Below are 20208 nucleotides of genomic sequence, written 5' to 3' on the forward strand. Positions count from 1 at the left end.
GTGTGGGGGGGGACTGCCTTTAAATTATACATTGAAGTTAGGAAAAAAGGCAGAAGGATAGGGTAACAAAATCGATCTGTATTAACCTTTCTGAAACACAGACTAAAAAAAAATTGAAGGTCGACCAGAGAGAAATGCTTCATTTCAAAAGACCAGGTAAGAAGAATGTTTCACCCTAGATTTGCTGTCTTGACTCACCTGTGTAACTGAATTTTCAATGTGACCACATGATATACATCTTGAAGCATATCTGCTACTGTAGCATCAGGGGCATCTGTCACGTAAGACAGTGGAACTGGATTCCACTTTCCAACCTGGATTAGCCCTATTTCAGATAAAGAGAATATGTCACTAAATATTTTACCCTCAGATAATATATCTACTAGAAGGGTGTTCTTTTCTTTTCTACTACCCCTACCCCAAGCAATACCGTTATTTCTGTTTGAATGATTCCCTTCCCTCTAAAAGGCAGGTCAATGAAAATATTCACAGCTTAGCTTTCCAAATTGTAAAATTATGTAAATGACTGTAGGGTTGTTTATTATTTTGGAAATAAAACCCCATCAATAAAACCTATGCATAAGGCCACATTTTCCTAACTTACAGGAAGTTCTAATAAGACATAGCCGAACCAGTTCTAAATGGCTTTACGATTTAGATAAGATTCTCTATTGCAGTGGGAATCAGCATTGAAAAATACTTTGCAGCCCATAAAACCATCAGAAACAGAATAAAAGAAACAGAACTAGATATTCAGTCATAAATGCAAATTGACTCTCAACAGTCCATCTGCTCAAATACGCTCCTCACTTCCTTGTGGGTCCTCAGTGGAGCAGATTATTAAGGTCAATAAGCATACTAATGATTCAGCTGAAGTAATTTAAAAAAAAAATCTACCTCGACATTCCACATGAGCAAAATGTGTGTTAACTAAACCAAACTGAATTAAGCCAATTTTTTAAAGCCACAGCCTATAAGGAACCAATGTAATACACAGGCTACAGTTCTTTGAATAAAAATATTCAGTGCTTTCTCTGCAAGGTAAACAAAGAATGCTAAGCAATTTTTCCAACCCCACGTACACATTATTTACCTTTGGCCTGGGCAGCAGAGCTATGTGAATAACCTAGAGACAGCAATGCCATTTCGATCAGCTGGTTGAAAAGCATATCCTTTCTCACCAGCACAAATTCTGCATGCTCCTCCTTGCAATCATATTCAATGGCGTTTTCATAATGTTCCACCACACAGAAAACTGGCAGCATGGTTCCTATCAAAAAGATGAAGAAGAAGAGATGGAAAACCAACAATCTTCAGAAATACAGCTTGGGGGTGGGGGGAGGAAAAATTAGCCATGAAAATAAATAATCACAAGAGATTCACTGTGCTTCCAAGGCAGACTGGGTACAGAACTACAGGCAAATGCACACAAATATATACATTCTCATATTATTTAAAGTCGTAACAGAAATATTTAAGTAGAATATGAACTTGGTTCTAAGGTAAGTTGTGCTCTAAATTAACAGTGCATTTTCCAAAAGCAATGAATGCAGAATTACCTTTCTGATCAAATAATAATGGTGACGAAAGAGAAATAAATGTATCTTCTCTAATTTGCTATGAGTAGTATACAGTATGCAAGCATAACTCACTATCTTCAGAAGAACCCACCTTTCTACTGCTTACATGATTTTGTTAATAATAAACTTTTCCTGGGTTTGTGTCCAAACAAATTATCTTCGACCACGAAATTTTCATTTTCTTCCTTTTTTAGATATTAACTCTAACTGGTTCCACAAATCATTTTCTTCCTTTTTTAGATATTAGCTCTAACTGGTTCCACAAAAAGTACTTAGCCAAACTGGTGCTCATAATACACAATTTCAATATCTGCATAATGTAGAAAAATAACATTTGCTTTTATGAATACTCATTTAACCTACCTAACTAAAAAGAGAGCACGGTACCCATAAGTCTTTAAAATCAACAATGTTTGTTACAGTAAATAAGGTAAAAATGAGAGATAGAAAAGGAAACTGACATAGTAGGATAAAGGAATCTGCATAGATTTGGTGTGCTCTCTCTTTATATATTTTAATCCAATATAGTAACTCAGTAGCCAGATGATTAATAGGCACCGGCCACACTACTATTAGAAAGAGGCTTCTTCTAGAAATTGATATTATGGAATGCTGTGGTACTCAAGGTGTTTATGCAGCGCACTGTCAGACTTCCAATGATAACGGAAAAGGGTTAAAAGCAGATGCATCTGAATTGTACTGTGGCAAACTGCCAGAAGGGTATCATCTTTAGCATAAATGATGACAAGGGTTACTTTAACAGGGCACCCAGGATCCACAATTAGTCCTACAATACTAAATCCTCTATAAGCTCTGTCCTCTGGACTCACAGAATCCTACCAACTTCTGAAGAGGACTTAGTATACACCAACCGTAGCTAAAAATCAGGATTTCCTACTGACACCAGAGAGGCCCTTCAAAGATTCTTTATTTGCTCATTTCTGCTGAATAAAAGCCGGCAATAAAACAGCTACATCTTTCTACATGTGAGTCTTCACCAAAGCTTTAGTGAACTGTTCACAAGAGATTCTAGGTCTGACAAAACCCTTTAGGTTTACTTAGAAAAACTCACAAACTCATTCGGAGGTACCAATAGGCTAGGCATGAAAAACAAGCCGCAGAGCTTGCCAATATTTTTGTCATTCATTCAGCTGTTTTATATCAGAGAAAGAACCCGTCGGGGATCAGAAGACAACTTGGGGAGACCACAGCAAAAATAGCAATATGCAAACTGGTGATTCCTTCCTTGGCTTGAAGGTATTCTGGCAAAATCGCCTAAACAAATAAAAACATTCAATCCCTTTTTCTTAGTAGTGTTTTCTCATCTCAGCCATAATTTTCATTTAGCACCTGTCAGACAGAAACCATGCACATGAAAAATAAGATGAAAATGTTAATAAAAACCCACAAAAAGACTTCAGTAATTTTGTTATTTGGAGTATCTGAGACCCTCCTACAATTAAACTGCATTTTTAGAATACATCCAAAACAAAACAAAACAAAACAAAACAAAACCAAAAAGCATTTGAGCAGGAAGTGAATTTACTGTACTTTTAGTTCTTCCTCCTCCTGTCCTGATATCTTCAAAGAGTTGGGTAAGTACAACAAAAACATACACATTCATTTTTCCTTTTGTAGGATGAATCAGATGTATTCTACAATATGCTTTTCCTTAGATCTATGAAATAACTGCAGGGTTTTCAAACTATTGAAATATATTGGATTTATTGTGGATTTTATTGATCATGTTTAGAGGTACCCTAAAATAATAAAGACGGCTATAAAGTGACAATAGTACTATCTAATTACAGACCTTCTAGCAAACTGTTGCGGTTACCCTCCCGTTTCTGGGAGTAATGCTGAACACAAGCCTTTTCTGAACTGTCTGATTATTCGTGCTAGTGTTTGGCGAGAGTTCCAACTACAGCAACTTCATACTTCCAGCATTTAAAGGGGAGAGCACTGGTCACTGCTGAATGCTAAAAATACCACATGATTTAAACCTGAAGGCAGTCTTAGAAGCTTTTGCTGAAGGTTTATGAGCCTGTGTAAACAGCACGTCTGCCATAAGGAGCAGTGAAGTCTGTAGAATCCTTGTCTAAAACTGTCCTGGCATTAAAGTTTGCTGTGCAAATATCACATAATACCAGAGACAGCTGAAATCTCCTATTTAGGAATTTATGGAACTTACATGTTTGCAGGCGTCAGAAAGTCTTTTTTATACAGCCCCAGTGCTTCACAGTACAATATTAATGCACTCTGTTTGAAAAGCCGTAATAAATTATATTTTTAATGCTCTTACCCTGGCTTTCTTAAGATGCATACATTCTTGGCAAACAATCAATAAATAGGGTAATCATGAGTAGAGGCCAAAGAATTTGCTGAAGTGCTGTTTTCCCATTTTTAATAGATAAAGATCTAACAATACGGACTGCTGTGTCTGTTCATTTCAGGATCAATATATTCTTTGTTTTCGCCAAACCAAGGAAAAAATAAATGATTGTATGATAAATGTTATGCATCAAACACAATGAAATTCCTCTGCCTTCTAACTTTATCTACTTAATATTCTTGGTTGCTAAAATATAGCATTTTTATCCATTGCTTAGCAAATGTAAGGAAAATCTGATTCCTATACATGTTATTCAGACACAAAATGAAGCTCCTTATGAGGCACATGCATTACACCCAGGGTAGGCACTGCTTTACAGGAACAACACTGTTAAACACAGTCAAAGTTGTTAAACTGCATCAGTTTCATATTGGTAGAAAAAAGTCACACAGTTACACATCTTCCCCTTATAAACCTGCCTAAATCTGTTCTTTCTTCATCAAAAATACCCAATTAAAACAAAAATAAAAAACTAGAATCATCAGATTTTTTACTGCTAATGAATTTGCTCTTAAGAAAATAAGCCACAAAAAATAACATTACCAAACTTCTACATAAGATTTCCAAGATCTCTGAAACTGCCCTACAACTAAGAATCTTAGGAAGAAGCTAGGGTAACTCTCAAATCACCTGTTTTATTCTTAATCAGGTTAGTTTAAAGAAACAGCTGCCTACAATCCTCTACTATAACACCTTTTGAATGGACCCTTGCCAAAACTAAAACCATTATATTTAATTCAGTCCTTATTACCCAAAATGTTCCATGATTCCAGTCTACAGTAGAACGCTCCACCCAAGCATGGAGCCTCTACTTTCCAACATGATTGATACTAAGGACCCAGAATGTAACTAATGTACGATCATAAGGAGAATAAAGGCAGAGTATACAAAACATGTTCTGCCACTCCACCCCCACACAGTGTGGCCTTGTGTAGACAACAGGGCTTTCAGCTTTTCAAGATTTGGCTTGAAAGTATTTACCTTTCCTAAGGTTGGTTTTCATCAGATGGCCCGAGTGTTTTAAAGGCACTCCCTGCATTTTTGCACCTGTACTCCCAAGCCTTCCTCTTCCTAGCGGGCTCCCGTTCTGCTCCAGGCGGGCAATCTTGGCTGGTGGACCCTTCGGATCACTCACATTGTTAGACATTTCTGAATGTTCTTTCCCCTGAGTTGCCTCGTTCAAATGATCCATACTCAGTCACTGTCTAAAGATCACCTGCCAGAATTTAAAAAGAAGACACGTTATAATTGGGTGGGGACCTACGTGTATATATGTGTCCTATGTAAATGTTTTAGCTCTAGATATCTCTCCACAAATATAATGTATTTGTAAAATGGCCTATCTAGATATGATACAGATGTTACTATATTTCTAGATGATAGCATTACATTCTTATTCAAATTAACAAAATGATCTGTGGAAACTATACCAATACACATGAATAAAAAGATAACTGGCCTATAAAAAAACTAAGTGGGGAAAAATGGGCTTACTTTTAGAACAAGAATTATTACAAGTATAGCTAAAAAGAAAACAGCAAATTGCATTTACGTAGTCCCAATTTTTAACAATTAGGAACACATTACAAAATACAGCAGAAACACTTTAATAAAGGATGGAAAGATGATCACAGTTCAAAATATTAGAAATCTAATGTGTATGTTTTATATGTATACATTTTATATGTGTATGTATATTAATTCTTGAAAAAAACATAAACCACCTCAAAAGAAGGTAACAAACATCTAACTGCTTTTTAAACTCCCCATTGGCTTTTGTAAATTAATGCATAGAAAAAGTTTTCTACTATCAAAGTTCCCAAGAGTTATGTGACAGACCTAGTCAAGTTTTGGGTCAAAGATGTGATTGGATCAGTTTACCCCTAAAGAAACAGGAAGAAGTGAAGGGTTTTCAAATATCCAACGTACTGATGCATTACAATTCATGTGTTTTAGAGTCATATTTAGGTGTCCATTAGTAATAGAGGGCTGTTAACAATAAATATTTTTAAAAAATTGAATACACTTCGTGATATGCACATTAGGTTGAAGTGCCAAGCTCAATTAAAAAAAAAAAAACACAAACAAAAAACCTTGATGATACTGGTAAAACAAAATATCCAGTATTCAGAAATAACCTCAGCATGCAATGGCGTTAACACTGTAATTAACTTCAAAAAAATTAAGATAATTATTTTCAGTTATATATTAGACATCAATTTTCCCATCATTTATAGTGAACTGATTAGACAATATCAAAGTCATTTTTAAAGTATAGTTTTAATTAGAATTGATAAGAACAGGTAAGTAGAATTATTTCATGAACTTTGATGGTATTTGAAGTATCGAGCTTATGAAACTAAGGGGATCACATTTAGAAAAACCAGAGAGAATAATTACCATTTTTCCTAGCTGTCTAGTAATTTGACATAGCTTGTTTTTGTTGTAAATTCTTACACTGGAGCTATTTAAATCTGGATTTGTTGAAAGCCAGTTTGTATTAGCATGGCTTTTCTGTAAATATTTTTTCTTCTGTTTAACCATAGCCTACTTCTTACCATATAATCAAGAAAAGGGGGGCAGCAATGTTAATCTGGAAGTTTAAAAGCAACCTTAAGAATGCCAATTGAAGAACTATAAAGTTTGAGAAAAATTAATGGCTATTTATCTTTGTACTCCAGAGTGGCACACTGAGAACTAAAGGTTTACCGTTGATAGAGGTCCCATCTGTTTTTGGTTATGAGGTTCATTAACAATAAATGTGCCTTTTTAAACCACTTTTTAGCAAGATTACTCTTTTCCATTATATTAAACTGCAGTCTAAAGCCAAAATTAGAAAGAGATGATTATTAACTTATTCAAAACACTCTTTATAATGTTTCATGTGGATAACACAGAGCTTTTTCTGAAATTGGTTGCCTCATCCTAGAGCAAAAGATGAATTTTAAAACATATGATTTGAAAATAAAAATCTTTAGCCCTTGGGGCAATTTAAGAGGAAAAAAAGGGAGGGGGTGTAGACAACAGCATCAAAGTTAATGCTATAAAACATATTAAGTAATCATGAGGCTTAACAACACTAGAAACTGTACAGCAAATGAAAGTGATACATTATAATTTAACGTATTGACAATCTAAAGTATCATATAGGTCATGAAAAACTGTCCTTTGAATACCCACCTATAAGCATCTATTAAACACTAAGTCGTGGTGTAAAAAGCTTTACATTACAAACCAAAATTAAATGCGCATAAAACACCCAATTTACTCATTTTAACTCTATGCCCGGGGTTAAAGTTCACCAAACCTCAGTTTGGGATTGAAAAGAGCAACCTCCAACAGGCCTGCCTGGATGACAGCAGCAGGAACTAACTATGGTCTCAACAGATGCCAGGCTGAAGAGTTTCTTTTGAGTTACACATGTTACAACCCATTTTAGTGCAATGTCTGGTTGCCACACAGAAAGCAAGCTACTTTCTGAAAATCCCATTTATCTGCCCATAAACTAAGACCATATATGATAATTACTGAATAAAACAGTGAACTCAGTAACAACAATTATTTCCTTTAAAAAGAAAGAAAATCTCGAAATTCTAGTTTTTTAAGAACCGATTTTTTGCAAAGCGAGATTCTTTTCAATGAGTTTCTAGCTGGATCGCCTCCTTCGCCCCCACACAACCCCATAATCACATTTTAAGATTGTGCCCTTATCCATTCCATATGGCCGGCACGATCCAGGCCAAGCTTTCACTGTGACCTTTTAAAGAGACAAAGAAGCAAAGTACTATCTAGAAACAGAAACACTGCAGTTTTACTGAGTGAAATTAGCAAAACCGACCTGAAACTCACCACTTCAAAACTTGACAGCACATAAATAACAAAAACAAAGGAGATTTCCTTTGCAGCCCGGGTTCTTGAAGAGAAGTTCAAGACTGATGTTTTCTATGTCCTTTTTTTTTTAATTAAAAAAAAAAAAAAAAAAAAAAAGCAGCAGACCTGAAGGCGACTTCCCCTGAAATTGTATTATTTTCCTTTCCCCTACCCCCGCCCCCCTAAGCGGGGGAAGGGCAGAAATAAACGTCTAGAAGAGTAGCCATGAGAAAGGGGTTTAAAAAAAAAAATAACAATTCGAAAACCAACACATATGGGTTTGTAAAATGTCTAACCTCAGAGAACGGGGTTTGCGATGGGGAGGAGGGGAGAGTGGGAAGCAGGGAGGAGGAAGAAGATAAAATTGATCTGACAAGTGATTCGTTGGGGGGAAATCGTAAAAACAAAGCAAAACCCGTTATGAGCTGTACACTGTGATGGTGCTGGGGAAACGACGTGGTGACTGAGGATTCTCTTAAAAAAAAAAAAAAATCACTGCGGACAAGGTCTCCAAAAAGGAAAAAAGGTCTCTTCGCGTCTCTCCCTCCCTCCTGCTCACTCGGGTTCTTCGGTGTGAGGACAGAAAGTCTACTTCTGGCTGTCACTTGCAATATTATTCTTCAATAAACCCGAAGAACGCGCATTGGGAAGGCCACCTCGCCTCCCTTCCAATCACCCCCACCCCCCTCGCCAACAATCGCGACTAATATTAACAAACCTTAAACTTTTCCCCACAGCCTCGCACCCCCAACGAGGGCATCTAGCGGGGGACAGCGAGGGTGGGGGGCAGGGGGTCGCGAGAAAAGCCCCGGAAAGGCACTAAAATGCCACTTTTGATTCTGTCCTCGCTGACAACAGCCGCAAGGACCCTCTCCCTGCCCATTGACGCGGGGCTGTGAGCGTCTGGGGTCCCAGCAAGTGAGGAGAGAAGAGGTTCGGGGGGAGGGGGAGGAGGAGGAAGATCAGAAGGCACCCCCAGCCACCTCCACCGCCTAGGCAGCGACAAACTCCCCGCCCCCTCCCCCCAAAAAGTCGCCAAGCTCTCACTCGTCCAGAGTCCGAGGTAAACAACGAGCACCACAATGGCACTAGGACTTTGGGGGAAAAGAAACCCAGAAACCCCGACAAAACTGATCAGGAGTTTCCCGAAATGAAAGAGGGGGGCGGGCAGCGTCCTCTAGAGTCGCCCTGGCTTTCGGCTGGGCCCCCGGGCAGGCTAGAGGGCGGCCGCGGCTGTTGTTGTTGTGACGAGGCCGGGTGTTGCTGGGTGGCACAGGGAGAGGTGTGTGTGTGTGTGTGCGTGAGTGTGAGCGCGAGTCCCCGGACGGGGCTGCTTCTCTCGCTCTCTCCCTCGCTAGCTCTACCCCTCGCTGCCGTCTCTGCCCCCATTAAATTATTAGTTGACTCATCCCGGCCGCTGTCGCTGCCGCCGCCGTGCCCCGCTCGGCTCCGCGCGTCCGCCCGGGCTGCAGCCCTCTCCGCCGCTGCTCCTGCTGCTGCTGCCGCCGCCGCCGCCGCTGCCGCTGTGGGTGCCTCTTCTTCCTCCTCCTCATTTTAATACAAAATCACCCCGCTCGCAGCCCCAGCCCCGAGCACGCAGCCTCCTCCCGGCCGCCCGCCGCCGCCCGGAGCCTTCCCCAGCGGGGCCGGCTCATCCGCCGCGTCCGGGGAACGGGAGCGAGCGAGAAAGTGGCGGCGGCGGCGGCGGCGGCGGCGGCGGCGGCGGAGGAGGGGGGAGGAGAGGAGGAAGGGGGTGCGGAGCCGAGGAGGAAGGCGGCGTGGGGGGGCAGGGTGCACGGAGCGGGCGGAAAAAGGATGGGGATTAAAACCCGGGCTGGAGGGCCGGGATTGGGGGAGGGGGCGGGGGCGGCGAGTTAAAAAGCCGAAAGACAAGTAACTAGTGAATGAGTGAGGGAAGGGGGGTAGCGCACGATTTCCGGCCCCGGGCGCGCAAGAATTTGTAATGAGCTTGATTAGAGTGAGGCGGCCCGACATTTATTACACACAATACCCAGAATAACAGGGCGCTGCGCGAGGGCTAGCGCCGGCCGCCGCCAGACGCGCCAGGGAGGGCGCAGAGGGGAGGAGGAGAGGGGGCTTCCCTGGCAGCGTCCGCCGGAGCGGGGAGGGGAGCGCGCGGCGCGCGGGCGGCAGGGGCAGGTGTGTGAGTGGGAGGGAGGAGGGGCAGGACGGGCAGGACGGGCATGGGGGGCGGGGGGAAGGAAAATGACGGGGAGGAGGGGGCGAGGGCCAGGGAAGAAAACTAACCAACCACCCACACGCCACAAAAGCCACAAAAAGGAGTACGCCTGGAGCGTCGCAGGGGGACAAGCGAGGTGGGGGGACAGGGAGACGCACCGGCCCCGTGGGAGAAGGGCGCGGGTACGCAGGTGACAGGCGCTGAGGAATGAGGTAGGGAGCCATCAGGAAGTGGCTGGAGGGGTACAGACGGAAGGCAGATCTCTCCGGGGAAGCGCGGAGGGTGCAGAAACGTGTACAGCAATAAAGGCCAGGAGCCTCGAAACGCTCGGAATGTTTATCCTCTAAGGAGGGTGGTCCTTAAACTATGAAGAGCCAACATTAGAAAGAACTGAGTAAGAGCGTTCTGTACTAGTCAGACGTTGGTTCAAATCGCCCTCACTTCTGAGCCATAGAATACTTTGGAAGAATACGTGGCCGAGTTAAACAAAATTTGGGTCACTTGAAAGAGACCTGACTTGTTATTATAAAGGAAAAGATGCCATCATTCTTCAAATAATTTACCCTAGGCAAAAGAGGAAAGTTTGGGTTGGTAAATACATCTGTTGTAGCAATAAACACTTCTGCTGTAATCTAGGGTAGGTTACCCAGTTAGATAAATGGTCATTACCACATAAGTATGATCCTATTATTTAGACAATCTATTAAATATAGTTCATGTAAAAATAAAGAATATTACAATGTAACCCAAAATAGAAATGCCTCATTTATCGCTTAGGTTTTAGTTCTACCATTTTAGCACCCTGAAGGCAGTTAATCATTAACAAAAAACAAGAATTATTTTTCAGAATTTGCTGGTAGGGAAAAGAGAAAAATCAGTCAGATAAACATTTTGTTACACATAAAAAAGCAACAAGTTAGCACAAGTACTGAGATAAAAGGGAAATATGCAAATTAAGCTCTGTAAAGCCACCAATACACTCTTAGGCACACTGTTTACATTACAAATCTAAAGAAAAGCCAAAAGGTAAAGCAGAAAAGTGTAGGAAATGATGGCCTCCTAGGGAAGAGTAAGTTTAGGAGAAACACAATGAAAATATATCACTCTAATAGCACCCACGTTTCACCCACAAACCAGAAAGGTTAGCCAAATCTGGGAAGGCAACCGTGAATCTTGGCACACAAACCCAAGCCTTGAGCAAAAGAATGAACATGTGATAAACAGAAAACACAGCATCAAAAATAGGAAAAGAAATTTAAGGCAAATTTTTAGTAAAAAGCCCAAATGATAGTAAATTTTTAAAAGTTAAAATGTGGGGAAATCTGAAGGAAGATATGTTAGCTAAAGTATAAGAAATAGAAATATGGTAGGTTAAATTTGAAATTTCCAATATGGATACTTTAATAGTTGCTTCAAACTAGTAATGCCTGACATGTTTCCCTGAAACCTGCCTTGTTTTCAGCAGGGACTGTGCACTCTAGTGCCTTGTTGTACAAATTTACAAACAATAGCAACATTTAAAAATAAAGAAAAATTATAGTGGTCCACACACACAAAAATGTAATTTAGTCAGGCAATGTCACCTCAAGCTGAATGTTTTTTATAAAAGAAAAGAAAGCTGTTGGGCAAAATAAAATTTAAACTAAGAGAAAACACCACTAAACAAAGATCACAGGAAATATCAATATTAAGATAGACTGAAATAAAATATTGTAAACATGCTTATTACATCATTTTACAGAAATAAATAAGACAAAATGCCATCTGAATGTTTTACCCTCCTAATGACCTGGTGAATGCTAATATAATATGGGAATTAATACAGCAATCCTTAAATTTGAATAGCACCTTTTATCTGAGTCACAAATCTATTCAAAAACACAAAACATGAAAGTATGTAATAAGGACTGACATGGCCTTGGAAAATGATAAACAGAATAAATGAGCATAAAGGCATCTAATAATGACTATATTATAATGAATAACAATATAGCACAATAAACTTTCCCTCAAGCACATTTTTTATTCCAGAACTATAAGAAATGACATAAGTAAAATGGCACATAGAGGTTAATGTACTAGTGGTATACATCACTGATGAAATTACTATATATTAACTACCCTTTAGAATATTTCATTATAAGCCACTGAGTATTGGCCAGTGTAAAGCCAGATAAAAATAAAGAACAAAAAAAGAAAGAAATTTGTCTTAGTCTGTTTTCTGTTCCTTATAACAGAATACCTGAAATTGGGTAATTTATAAAGAAAAGGAATTTATTTCTTACACTGTGGAGGCTGAGAAATTCCAGGTGGAGGGGCCTCATCTGGTGAGGGCCTTCTTCCTAGTGGGAGTTCTCTGCAGAGTCCTGTGGTGGCACTGGATATTACATGGCAAGGGGCTTGAGTATGCTAGCTCAGGGCTCTCTTCCTTTTCTTACAAAGCCAACAGTCCCACTCCCATGATAACCCATTAATCCATTAACCCATTAATCCACGAATGGATTAATCCATTCACAAGAGCAAAGCCCACATGATCCAAACACCTCTTAAAGGCCCCACCTCTCAGTATTGCCACATTGGGGATTAAATTTCAACATGAGTTTTGGAGAGGACAGGTATTCAAATAATAGCAATAATTAAGAAAATACCACCTTCCTAGGCATATGTGAACATAAACTATCACGGCAGGAGGCAAAAACTTCAATACAAGGATCTTATATTAAGCAATAATGATGCATTCAAGTATTGAAGAAAGTTAAACTTTATAAGTCTGGCCATCAAAATAGAAAACCTCAGGAACATAAAATATTGCAATTCAAATACATGAACTATTTAACATGTGGATGCATATTTAAAACAGAGTGCATCAATTTTCTATCACATGAGAAGGCATTATCCTGGCTACACACAAAATTTTTAAAAACTTAATGAAAGGACTACTGCATGTTTCAGATGGCAGTGTATTAAGATAAATATGCAGGCAGATATCCGAACGCATTAAAACACATTCAGAGTTCTGAATAGCACATACATTTGTAATAAACAGAGAAAGCATTTAGAATTCGAGTGCTTTTAAGATATAGCAACTCCGCCAGTGACTGTGTTAGCAAAGCAGTGCTTACCACCATAACACTTTCTAAGGACATGTTTTTTTTTCTTTTTTCATCTTTTTAAATTCAAATACAGTTGGCTATCTCTACACTCTTAAAGCAGCACAATTTATGTAGCATATTGCTCTTTTTGTCGTGTCAACTCTTTGTTTTTTGGCTTTAGCTGCAGGTGGTGTTTTCCATATATGAATTTCTGGGAATATGGTTCTCTGTTGGCCATATAAGGATGTGTATCTGAGCCATATGTTTTGCTGTCATGTGTCTCATTTTGTCTGTCTGGGATGTCAGGACCGATTTCTGCATCGTTTCCTGAATGGACCAAATACCAATTTGAAAGAGCAGGGAGGAAGAAGCTTGGGCTGCAGCCCAAACAACTTTGTCAAAATATATATTGGAGAAGAAATGCAATATCCTGTAAACATTGCACCCTTCTTCTCACATATTATCTGTGACCAACATCATTACAACTGCATACAGTTTGGGAAACAATCTACTTGTTCAAGTTCAGAAGTTTGCAGTATTTGTATGCACAGAGCTTAATCAGATTAAGATCCTACGTCTTAAACAGATCCCACTTCTTTGGAGGTCATGGCATGGCACATGCTAGCTGCCCTACTCTGAGAGCTGTGCCTCCTGCAGCCAACCTGACCCAGCCTTGAACTTGAGGAAAGGAAGCTGCCTCATGCTTTTCTTGTCTAGTTAATAATTAGAACTCTGATTAAACTCTCTGACTAATTATGCAAGAAGTTCTGGCCCCCATTATATACCCTCACAGAATCTTGTATTTCTCCTTTGAAACAGTCATCACAGTCTTAATTAATTAACAATTTGGGTAATTACTGGCTTAATACATGTCTCCCTTACTAGACTGTAAGCCCTATGAGAGCAGAGACTGGGTGTCTTGCTCACTGCCATATTACTAGGAATTTATACAGTGTCCTTGTAATATTTATATTATAAATGAATAAATGGGAACAAAAGCTCACAGTGTCACTTGCAACCAATTTCCACTACAAATTGCACTGACAGTTTTTTAAAGCGATTGTAGGAAGAGGGAACATTGAAGAAGGTGGCTATATCATTTAAATTTGAATTAATTTAAATGAAATTTATGATTTAATTCCTCATTCACATTTCAGGTGCTCAATAGCCCCATGTGACTAATACTCTAATAGCGGACAGTGTAGATTATAGAACACTTCCTCACTGCAGAAAGTTCCATTGGACAGTGCTTACCCTAGAGAACTCCTTTAAAAGACAACTAAGGGAATCCAAGACCTGGCCAGGAGGAGTCTTAGAGGTGCTAAATGGCTTTCAGACATTCCAATGACATCTGAGTCAAGATAATTTTCCATTTTAGAATTAGCCTGTAGATCTGTAAAGTTGCAGGAAATGATACCTGTATACTGCTAAATACAAATTTAAGAACTTTCTAGACATGTCTGTACTTGAAAGGGTTCTGTAATACATTTTAAGTAATGTGTTTACTCCAAAAGCTGCTTTCCGTGAACATTTAAATATCTCATAGGTAAAGTTAAAAATCACAGTCATTCCCACCCTTACCCCTGTACCTATATTATATAAGCATAGCTACCCTTAGAAATGCCTCTCTGGAAGCATTAATGTAGATACCTACTCGAACTGGGAGGGCATCCAGATAACAAATAATGATGCACTGCAGAGAATAATGGCAAAAAGCTTCAAAATGTTGCAGACGAGTTAAAGGAGTGATGATAATGAACTCTAAATATAGGGTTTAAGGATTTTTTGGTTTTGTTTTCTTCCCCTAAGAAGTTGAGTTTCAGTTTTAGCTAGAATGATAGCCATCAAAAGTTGTTTCCCTAATTACTTGGCATAGATGTAAATACAGAGTGGTAATTCATGATACAGTTTTAATAGACAAAGGTCATTATAGTTGAGGGGGAAAAAACCCAATGTTTATGTTTGTTTTGGGAGATCTGGAGAGGGAAAACGAGCAGCCATTGCAGCTGGCTTCTGGAAACCGACAGGATATCTGGGCCTTTTACTCAGAAACAATACTGCTTCATTGGGAACTTCATTGGAAAAAAATTTTTTAGCTACCTTTCCTTCCATGGATGTCAGTATGGATCACTTATTTGACAGGGCACGGTGGTAATAATTCCATCAAAATTGGTACCTTTATGTGGACCCAGATCCAAAATCGAGTAAGAAGAAGGAAGGATTCTTGAAATTGCCCTAGAGTCCACCAAGATGCCTCATTTTTTTCCTATAGCTTGTGGAGTGCCCTTCCTGTCCCTTCTCACTTGAGGACCTCCTTTCTGCTATCTTCTTTAATGTGCAGCTTGATTTCCCCTTTTCAATCCGAAGCCTTCTCCAGTTGTTAGTTATTTCCTTCTCCATGCTCCATCACACTGCCTGAATGCAATGTGACATTTCATATCTATCTATATGTCTGCCTCTCCAAACTGCAAGACTCTAAGCATCTTGAAGGTTTACTTATGTATATATTTCTGCATTCCCTTTGACAATCTTACGAAGTAAAACCAGGTACTGAGATCACAATCCAGATGTCCAGGCTGAACCCCACTGCAATTAAATCAGAATGGCTGAGGATGAGGAGAAGACATTCAGTTTTTTAAAGCTCTCAAGGTGATTCTCATATACAGCCAGGTTTGGCATCTACCAGGTTAGGTGATGTTTTAGAGATAGAGAGTCAAATACTCAGGACATCTCTGAGGTGGTTTTTAACTCACTCCTGGAGTCACTTGGAAAAGCTAAAGCTGTTGTATGAACCAGCAGTAGACCAAAATTTGAGAAATGTATGTGTGGGCAAGCTACTTCTTTCAAATTTCTAAAAAGGCAATAAAAGTGGGGACAGGAAACTACTGGATTATTGATTTGGCAAATAAATACATGCTATTTGAGGAACCATAATAAACTAGCATTTGGGCACTTGTTTGAGATTTACTGGGGTGCCAGAAATCCTGTGCAGGTATGTTATTTATCATGATAGACATAAGTGACTAACCACAAAATTATACATGGAGGTACAGTTCTCAAACCAGTCTATTATTTACTGGAGCCAGAACCATCCAAGTTTCCTCTAATTCTTTTTTCAATATAATATGATTTTTCTCTCAGACAACTGTTCAACCTTGAGTGGGCTTCTCTTTGAAGGGCTGAAAACTGTTCAACTTATTTCCAGACTGTCACTGCACTTGAACAGAACCAAAGTATTTAGATTGTCCATGTCAAGGAGCCAACTGCAAAGCACCCTAGACCTAGTTGCTGTGCCTTTAATATTCTCAGAAAGCTCGAGGTAAAATCCTCCAATTTTTAATTCCGGTGAAATCGAACAGCAACTGTTCCCAATCAACTTTTAACCAAGATGTACATATCAACCAAATTTCCTTAGTTGATGTGAATGTTATTTCTAATCTTTCCTAGCTTAATTAATTGGAGGGAGAAAGAATTTGAGGTAACAATGGTCCTGAATCCTTGTCCAGGTCATTTTTGTGGCAACATCAGCCAAAGGCAATATCTGATATTGTACTGCTATGCCCACCACCATAAGGCACTGGACGAGGCATTGTCCGTTGGGAAGGAAAGCCACCATCAGAAACAAATGCTTCACACCTGGACAATAATTAAATACTACTGTAACACTTGAAATTTGTTGAAGTGAAGGAGGAATTAAATTCAAAACTAAAGCACATTGTATGTGGGCTGATAGAAAAAGAGTTGGAAACAAACTGTGGTGATGGTTGCACAACAGTGTGTATGTAATTAATGTCACTGAATTGTACACCTAGAAACAGTCAAAATGGCGTATTTTTTTACACATATTTTACCATATAAACATTTTCAAAAAAAAAAACAAAAGCAAAACAATCTTTCATGTATGCCTAACATTGGCAGATATATAATATCAGGAAAATATCATGCCAAGCCTCAGAGAAACAATGAGCTACATCACATTGAACAATCCCATCCCCACCCCAATCTTACATTGCTTTGTCCTTACCTGCTAACAGCTACAGTCCAGTCTATGCTACATAATTAATATGATGAATACCTGACCCAAGGATAATTAACATGGATTGGTAATTAGAGACCAAGATCCCACCCACTTTGAGGTTCCTTCAATGTAAGAAAATGGTTCTCTTTTAAGGTTTTATTCAATACAATATCTTAGCCAAAAAAAGAGAAAGGCGCATAGACAAAAACAAACAGGAGTTCCTTAAGTCCAAAAAATTCTTTTGGAATGTTTTTCAAAACAGTAAAAGTTAACTATATGCATGAAATAGATTTTCTCTGTTACACAGTACTCTGAGTGTCACGCTCGTATATGCAGAACAGCTGCAATTGTAACAACTGTATAAAGTACTAATTTGCAAATTGTCTACATAAAAAGACTTTAGATTCAATTTTTTTTAATAAAAGAAAATTTTGTTAAAAAATGCTTTCAAATTTAATCAGGTCAGTTACTTTTTTAGTGCTAGTAATAAGGATGAAAGTATATCTACATATAATAATTTGAAATATCATCTTTTCCTGTACTGTTCCACATTCAGTTTTCATATCATCTATTCCTATGGATTTTATATTAAAAACTTGTATTAATGATGGAGTTTTTAATGATTTGGAAATTCATGTATAAATCATTTTATTGAAGTTCATATCTATATTTTTTCTTATACGCATAATTAAGGAATGCTAATATAGTGAAACCAACTTACAAACATATATTTATTATGTGTAAAAGCATTAAATAAAATACTAAAAGACAGCTTCACAGTATAGCTATACTTAAAGCATATCCAGTTACCTATCTTGTAGGTGCCTTTTTCTTTATTAATGTGTTCATTTAAAAATTTATTAGATAACTAGCATGGACTATACATGGACATTTTGAGCCAACATGAAGGAAAAAGTTGATAAATAATGCCACAGTAGAACTTTAAAAAAGAACTAGAGAGCCTTGAGGCTGTTTTTTAATCATTTATTTTTATTTATTTTGCAAAGACTTTTCATTTGTATTATTTAATACATAAATACACTTGAGAGAGAAACAAATAGCACATTTATGAAAAATTTTGATGGAAACCAGCTTTCTGTTTTAAGGCTAGACTGCTTTAAAGGTCAATATCCACTATTCTTCTATTACTTTTACAGTTGAAGAAACACTACATATTCACATTATATTTAATAAAAATTAACCTCTTGTCTCTTCTTTGAGGTAACAAGGCTCTCAAAAATAACTTTTTATTTCGCTTTGTGCAAAGGGGTTTTGTCACTAAAAATTTACAACACTGCAACCAAGTGTAAATGTATCTTCAAGGCTGGCATATGCCGCAGTTTAGGATGTAAAACCAAATCTTGTGGCATTCTCAATAGATTTGAAAAATCCAATTGTTTGGCCAACATCCAAGTAAGAATAAGTATATATATATATATAAAATATACACATAGCATAACATTTTTATATGTACACAGATAATATTTGCATGTTATACAAGAGAGTATTCCACAATTTAAAACTAGTCTACCACAGTTTTCATCAGAAAGCCTTTAAAACTCAGAGGTAGTATAATACCCCTACCATTAAGTAACTCCCACAAAAAGGAACATAAGTCACATAGTGGGAAAGGTAGTGGAGAAAAGATAGAGAAACTAGATTTGGGTCTTGCTTCTTACTCTACTCACTAGCTGAGTGATCCTTCATTAGTTAAGCAGGATCAGGTTCCGTATCTATAAAATGAATGGATAGAGTCTGATCATCTTTAAGATCACATAAAAAATCTCTTTCTTCAATTAAAAAAAATTAAGTTCACTTGAAAGAGAAAATATAAATATAAGGAAATTTCTCACATGCTACGTTAGATGTTTATCTCTATATAAGAGACAGGTGTCAAACAAACAAATAATAAAAAAAAAAATAACCGCTAAGGCAAAGAGAAACTTTAACTCACCAGATTCCATCTGTTACATTTGAATTCATGCATAATTGATTATCCATGACTGGTAAATTCTTTTCTCACTAGCCGACCACAATTTTCTAAACGTTGTGTATTAAATCACTACTAAAGTAGACTGCATTTCGGAAACGGCATGGGGCAGAATACCAGTATTTTAAATGAAAAATTACATGCCAGTTAGTAATAATACAGCTGACCTATGTTTAAGGGAGAGAAATTTTAATCATGTGCATATTAAATATTAATAACCTATTCTGTTATTGTTATAATAAGGTTAAGTAGGCTTCTCCATGCTTAAAGAAAGAGGGAGAAGTAGGAATGCATAATGGTGCAAAAAGATACAGAGACAGGAGACAGACATAAGGAAAATGTGTCAACAATAAACAAGAGGAAATGAGAAAGAAGGAAAAGATGAAGGTGGAAACTAATCTCTATGTGTCATTATGACTGCCAGAGTACTGGCAAAGAAGCAGCATCCTTTTATTTCAATTTTAATCATTTCTGAATTTTAATACCCGGCTCCTTTTGTAATTCTCCTGGCATTCCCCATATGCCTCCATCCCAGCCAAAACACCAGTGTAAATTAAATGGCAGGCAACCACACCACTGATGTAGCCTCCCCAAAGAACCTACCAGGTGACCAAAAGCAAAAAAGGTATGTCTACCTTATGTCCCTGAGGACCTCTAGCCAATTAACTGGCTGAATGTTTTCTACTTTCTTTAATTTTGAAAAGAAGGACAGTAGTTAGGTAATCTACAGATAGAGAATCATTAAAAAAAATAAAGCAAGCCAGTAGTAATACAATAATCAGTGACCATCAGGGCCTGGAAAAATGAGTTTGCTCTCATTGGCACTAAGGAGCATCACATGATTATTTAATTACAGCTCTAATTTTTGTCTCGTGGATGGCAACATATCAACAATTAATAGGGCAAATAGAGGAGACTGTGTTTTTAAAGAGACAGAATGTGCATGATAATGTAATAGGTCACACAGCAGTGCACCACTTAAGAAATTCTGTCTTTTGTGTAACTAAACAGGACTGTCTTACAAGCAGCCCCACTCATATTTTAAAATGAAAATAAATTTTAAAAG

General features: G+C 38.3%; 1 protein-coding gene across 7 annotated transcripts in view; it reads right to left on the reverse strand.

Annotated features, from left to right (window-relative positions):
- Positions 1–20208, reverse strand: part of SATB1 (SATB homeobox 1) — a 97014-nt gene that overhangs the window by 67659 nt on the left and 9147 nt on the right. For 2 of the 7 annotated variants that reach the window (XM_055381163.2, XM_055381166.1), the window contains exons 1-4: positions 7822–9418; positions 4954–5188; positions 1094–1270; positions 199–325 (exon numbers count right to left, since the gene is read on the reverse strand). In XM_055381163.2, coding sequence (XP_055237138.1) covers positions 199–325; positions 1094–1270; positions 4954–5164 — 515 coding nt within the window. In that variant the 5' untranslated portion in view covers positions 5165–5188; positions 7822–9418. Of the gene's footprint in view, positions 1–198; positions 326–1093; positions 1271–4953; positions 5189–7810; positions 9419–20208 lie in introns of those variants that run through there. The other 5 variants (XM_031008979.3, XM_055381167.2, XM_055381165.2 and 2 more) reach the window with 4 other exon arrangements.

The sequence above is a fragment of the Gorilla gorilla genome, chromosome 2, assembly GCF_029281585.2.
Source record: "Gorilla gorilla gorilla isolate KB3781 chromosome 2, NHGRI_mGorGor1-v2.1_pri, whole genome shotgun sequence".
NCBI classification, from domain to species: domain Eukaryota; kingdom Metazoa; phylum Chordata; class Mammalia; order Primates; family Hominidae; genus Gorilla; species Gorilla gorilla.